Raw genomic sequence first — 6,145 nt, 5'->3', positions numbered from 1 at the left:
ATATATATTTATATATGTATACTGTGTGTGTGTGTGTCTGTCATAGACTGTACGTATATTAATAGTCTATAGTGTGTTTTTTGCCTTTCTCTCTTTTTTTTTTTTTAACAATTTAATCTCCCCTACAGACTAAATGGTACAGTCTGCAAAGTCCGTTTCCGGCCCTCGGTTGCTATCATAGACCGTTAATATACAGTCTATGGTTGCTATGAGGCAGTGAACACCTGAACGCTGGAAATAGGTTACAACGCAGGTAAACGCCATACGTCACACCTGTCGTCACTTTTCCGCGTTATAACCGATGTACTACAGTCATTTCTGTTCCGGAGGACAATTCGGTGAATGTTTCTGTTCAGGGCTGTCCGACAGAAAAGCATGCTTACAAAGATAATTAGTTACTTCCACGGTTAACGGTTACTTTTCCCTCTGGATAACAATGGCCGCCGAGTGTACTGAAGAGGCGATTCTGGACTTTGTGAAGAAGAACGGGGGCAAAGTGAAAAACACGGACTTAATTGAGCATTTTAAAGTGTTGTTCCCGGAGGACCCAGCGAAGAAAACGGCCGTCCGTACGACATTTAAAAACTACGTTGACCACATTGCGTATGTAAAAACTGAGAGCGGAGTTAAATATGTCTGTCTGAGAAAAAGGTTCCGCGGGGCAGAGGAGGCGAATGGCACGGAGAGAGAGTTAAACAAAGAGGGACTCGTTAAGCCGCGTGACCCGAACCGAGGAGGCGGGGAGGTGCAACAACAAACCCTACCTGGCTCAGGCTCAGGTTACGGAAATGACAGGCAGGTGACAGTTCCGCATGCTTTCTCCACTGCTGAAACTAATTCCCCGGACAACACCGGCGACAAGAGTCGGTGTCATGTCCGTTTAGTGGAAGAAGCGGACGGCCACTCAGGGGAGATGGGAAACAGAGGAAGCCTCCACAGGGAACAGAGGGCGTCCAAGAAGAGTGTTGGGCCGTCTCCTCCTCGCATACCAGAGGTTGCAGTGACTGAAGCTTCGCCTCTCCCCGCAGCAGAGGGATGGGTGTTCAACCTGCCCGGGCCTGCACAAACTGGTCCTACAGGACCGGAGCAGGCAGCTGGACTCAGGCCCAGAGACACACCCGCCACCGAGTCTCTCTCACGGGAAGAAGCAGGGCAGAGTCCAAACGCTACAGGGGACACACACACAGTGTCCGGGAGAGAAGGAAGACCCTTCCTGCAGGTCATGATGGAGCGCTCCCCGCGGGTGAGTCAGGCTGGGGTTCACCGGAGGCCGGCGTAGCTTTTAACCCTGTTGTCCTGGTCAATTTAGACCGTTTTTCAAAGTTTCTTTGACCTTCTTTTTGGGTTTCTTTCAACCAAATTGCCCCAAAATAACATTGATGGTTCCATAAAACGCTGTACACAAGTGAAATTGGACATCCTAAAACGCCTAAGGTGAAAAAGTTACCCATTTTCCTATAGCAATGTTCTTTTTAACTACCCAAGTGTAATTACCAAATAACATGACGCTCTTTTGCAAGTACAAATCTCTACTTTCATTAATTCTGTGGTGTCTTATTCAATTTTATAACATTTGAAAAATTGGTTTCCAAATAGTGTTGAGTAAAAGTTGACATATGCAGTCTGTGATTATCCATTAACATCCATTCCTTTAATTTTAGTCTAAATAGTTTCTAATTTCTTCTTTTCTAACTCAAACATTAGGTAGACTTTCCTATAATTAAGGTTTATTGACCATAAATTCCAAAAATAACTGTTAAACTAAAGTTAATAATTTAGTGTTATGCAGTGTTGAAAATGTCAAAAAAGTGACAAACATTGAAAAAAAGGGACAAAAACGTAAAAAAAGAAGATAAAAAGCGTTAAAAAAAAAGTTAAAAACATTAATTAAAAAGCGTCAACAAAAGTGTTGAGTTTCAATTTTGACGGGAAAAATCAACACTTTTGTTGATGCTTTTTAATTAATGTTTTTAACTTTTTCTCACGTTTTTGTCCCTTTTGTCAGTTTTTCTGACATTTTTAACACTATTAACTTTAGTTTTACAGTTATTTTTGAAATATTTGGTCAATAAACCTCATTCTTAGGAAATTATACCTAATATTTGAGTTCGAAAAGCAGAAATTAGGAATTATTTAGACTACAATTAAAGGATGTGATGTGATGGATAATCCCAGACTGCATATGTCAACTTTTACTCAATACTATTTGGAGACCAATTTTTCAAATGCTATAAAATTGAATAAGACACCCGAAAATTAATTAAAAGTAGACTTTTGTACTTGGCAAAGAGCGTTGTGTGGAATCAATCATGTTATTTTAGGGAATTAAAAAGAACATTGATATAGGAAAACGAGTCAATTGGACCCGAGGACAACATGAGGGATAACGTGGTTTAATGTACCTAAACAATCAATCAATTATCACCAATATTCTCTCTCATATTGCTCCTCATGACCATAATAATTTTTGGACAGTTTTCAGTGGTTATGAAGAACAATATGAGAGAGAATATTGGTGATAATTTATTGTTGTTTTGGTACATTAAACCACATTAAGCTTTTTCCTTACAATAGGCTCTAATGGAGCAGAAACGCTTAATGTTAGCAAACATCCATAATAACTGGACTTTGGGTTAGATTTTTTTGACAGTTTTCAGTTATTATGAGGAGCAATATGAGAGAGAAATATGGTAATCATTGATGATTGTTTAGGTACATTGAACCACTTTTCCTCACCATAGCCACCAATGAAGAAGAAAACGTTAATGTGAGATAACTTCTATAATTGTTGGATTACAGTTTAGTTTTTCTGACAGGCGTAAGCGTTCATGACAAGATGTGGCCATGACAAATATGGTGATGATTGATCGTTGTTTAGGTACATTAAACAACGTTAAGTGTTTTAGAATGACCCAAGTGAAATTAAAGATCAGATCTCTACTTTAATTCAATATTGGGTGTTTCCTTCAATTTTATCCTGACTAAACTTTGACACAATCAGTGATTATCCACTTTTGTTTCTCCATACTTAACTTACCTAAACCATTCATAATTTTGGCTTTTTTTATAACCCCAAAAGTAGATAATTTCAGATAAGGTTTATTGGCCATGAAATCTAAACAAAGAATAAGTGTAAAGCTAGTGTAAATACGTTGAGTCTAGTGGTTAACATACTGGTTGTAAGAGGGGAGGGGGAAAGTGCCAAAGAATTTGAAATAAGCGACAAAAACGTAAAAACAGTGTCTAAAACATATTGCGATATTCGGTGAGATATTGGCAATTTATTACCTTATTTACAACTTTAAATTATGATAATAACAAGGCAACTTTGTTCGTTCCTCTCGACTGATTCTGATTCCTTATTTCTTTTAAATGGTTGGGATATGCTTTTCACTGACGCATTCTTTGACGCCTTTCCAAAAATTATTTTTAAATCCTATTTCTACGCTTCTTTTTCCATTTTTCGAAAAAAATGTACTCCTTTTTGGATAGCGCCAAGTAGTTTTTGTACCTAAATGTATTCCCACCTGCAACTGTTTCACAACGTTAACGCTTAGCGTCACTAAAATGTTACGTTGTGTGGGTTGGATATAATTAGATAGTATTCTCTGCCACCGCAAGGGGTGCTAGTTTATGAAAACGCCCCCGTGGGTCGTATTAGAGGGTAAGAACAAACGACCGGGGGACTGGTTGAACCTCTGCTGTCTGGATCCCCCCTCCCTTCTCCCCTCTCCCCTCTCCCCTCTCCCCCAGGTGAGGCGCAGCGTTGTGTTCAGCAGCTCAGCATGCACGTCCTCCCAAAACGACGGCGATGCCTCCTCCGTGGCCTCCTCCAACCCTGACGACGACAGGGCCTCTGCCACTCTGGACCCGCTGGAACACGAGTGGATGCTGTGCGCTTCAGACGGCGAGTGGGCCAGCTTGTACCAGCTCCTCGCCGAGGAGCCCAACCTCATCCTGAGGAAGGATTTCGTCACGGGCTTCACCTGCCTGCACTGGGCGGCCAAGCAGGGCAAGCCGGAGCTCATCGCGCTCATCATCAACTTCGCCAAACAGCACAACGTCCCCGCGAGTGTCGACGTCCGGTCGAGCAGCGGCTACACGCCGTTGCACGTCGCCGCCATGCACAGCCACATGGAGGTGGTGAAGCTGCTGGTGGGCGCCTACAGCGCAGACGTGGACATCCGGGACTACAGCGGGAGGAAGGCCTGCCACTACCTCACGGACAATGTGAGCATGGACATACGGGACATCGTCGGAGCGTACGAGCGCTCTAACGCTGAGGACGAAGGCCGCAGGGACGCAGGAAGACGCTGGAGCGTCTCCAGGGTTCTCCAGTCTCACCTGAAGCCACTTGGTGACTCTGTGGACTGGGGGGTCGAGAGAGAGAAACCCTTCAGGAGGAAGTCCTCGCTTTACAGGATGAAGCCCACACTGCAGAAGCTCCGCTCAAGGACATCACAAATAGTCAACAGTACGTCGTTCCGGGACACAGAGGAGCTGGACAGGTCCGCGAAGGCTTCCTTTAAGTCCAGACCCAAGACCCATTTCTTTGGGTGAGCTCATGATATCTAATCGCCAGTGCCACATGGATGCAAAATTCTGCAGATGTTAAACAAATTTAAAAAAATAAAAAAAATAAAATAAAACTAGCAAACCCGAGGAGAACAGTCTGCTGAAGTCCGCAGATTTGAAACAATTAAACAAGTTTAAAAATGGAAATGAAACTAGCAGACCCAAGTGTAAAAAAAAAAGAAAAAAAAAAAAAATCCCCAGATTGAGTGCATCAATAAATCTTGTTTAACTTGTTGATAATTGATAAATCTGTTTTTAATCATATTTTTATGAAAGAAAAGGTAAAATGTATCTGATTCCGGTTTGGTGAATGAATTTTCTAGTTCCTAGTAAACTGAGTATCTTTGAGTTGTGGACAAAACATGACATTTTGAGGACGTCGTAAAGGACTGATAAACATTTTTCACCAGTTTCTGACATTTTATAGACCATAGCCTAAATCATAGAATGTTAAAAAAAACACGCGTATCAGCAGTTTGGAGCTGGGGTTCAACATTTTCGGGACATTGAATTTGTTTGATTTTCTTGCTTTATATGTGGTGTGCAGGTGAAAGCTGATGGATATTCAGTCTTTAGGAAATATCATTTTATGCCAAACAGTCAAACTTTGAGAAGATCCATTCAGTCAAGATGGCCAATAGACTCAGTTTTGTTAACAGCAAGTCTAATGAATGTTTCAAATGTTTTTAGGAAAAAAACAGAAATATTGAAAGAAAGTGAGAAATATCTAAAAAAACAAAAAAAAACAATTGAACAAAGTTGAACGTCAGAGAAAGCGATAGTCGTTCTTTTCTTTTTTATGACAAATTTAAAAAGTTCCAACTCTCCTGATTGCCTCTCTTAACATATTCAAAATCCAAGTGTCAGGAACAGGAGTCCTCTTTTTCTTCCAGAAAAAGGATATTGAAAAAAGCAAAAGACCGGCTTTTTGAAGCATGACGGCTACCGTAGCTGTAACACGTCATTTGACCTGCGTGGTCCGAGAGAGTTGATTGCAATACACGATCAACGCTATATGGGAGAAATTCCTACACATTGGACCTTTAACAAAAAGCAACAAACATTTTTAAAAAAAAGTCAAGTGACAAAAACCTCAAATCTATTGATAAATTGAAAAAAGTGCATTGCTTTGCATTTTAAAAACGCATATCTTTTGCTTTGTTTACACCTCCCGTCCGCACTACTCAATACAAGGAGTAATTTTACAGCACTATTCATTCATTCATACACTATTTTTGATTGAGGATGAACAGCCTTTAATTTTGCCAGAAATAATTAACGGCACACTTTGAACTACTAATTACTGATCGGTTTGAAGTCAAAACAGAGTTGTCCCAATTTGTACTGTGTTTTTGCTTCCAATTTTTAAAGCAGATATTAGGGATACCTATCAAAAATATTATGTTAAATCTAGTGCTGTCAGTTTAACGCGATATTTATGGCGCTGACGCAAACTCATTTTTAACGGCGTCAATTTATTTATCGCAAGATTAGCGTTCTTTTTGGCCTAGCAAACTTTGTAGTTTTTCTCTATTTAATTTCTAGTGTTTATTGATCCCCAGTGGGGAAA

At 40.6% G+C, this 6,145-nt stretch overlaps 2 protein-coding genes across 2 annotated transcripts in view; both read left to right on the top strand.

Moving 5' to 3' along the window:
- The window catches only part of LOC116673699 (zinc finger protein 431), a 193,334-nt gene that overhangs the window by 152,545 nt on the left and 34,644 nt on the right, over positions 1-6,145 (top strand). The gene's annotated exons all lie outside the window — the stretch shown is intronic.
- On the top strand, positions 84-5,148 carry LOC116673692 (ankyrin repeat domain-containing protein SOWAHC). Its single transcript, XM_032505913.1, has 2 exons — positions 84-1,243; positions 3,754-5,148. The coding sequence occupies exons 1-2, from the start codon at positions 437-439 to the stop codon at positions 4,558-4,560; spliced, it is 1,614 nt and encodes a 537-aa protein (XP_032361804.1). The 5' UTR covers positions 84-436; the 3' UTR covers positions 4,561-5,148.

Source organism: Etheostoma spectabile, chromosome 24, assembly GCF_008692095.1.
Source record: "Etheostoma spectabile isolate EspeVRDwgs_2016 chromosome 24, UIUC_Espe_1.0, whole genome shotgun sequence".
NCBI classification, from domain to species: domain Eukaryota; kingdom Metazoa; phylum Chordata; class Actinopteri; order Perciformes; family Percidae; genus Etheostoma; species Etheostoma spectabile.
This window is presented reverse-complemented; position numbering and strand designations above follow the sequence as displayed.

Excerpts from the sequence above, each read along its gene's own strand:
- LOC116673692 (XM_032505913.1), top strand. The coding sequence starts at position 437 with ATGGCCGCCGAGTGTACTGAAGAGGCGATTCTGGACTTTGTGAAGAAG. Across the intron at positions 1,244-3,753 it reads TGATGGAGCGCTCCCCGCGG|GTGAGGCGCAGCGTTGTGTT; the intron begins GTGAGTCAGGCT and ends CCTCTCCCCCAG.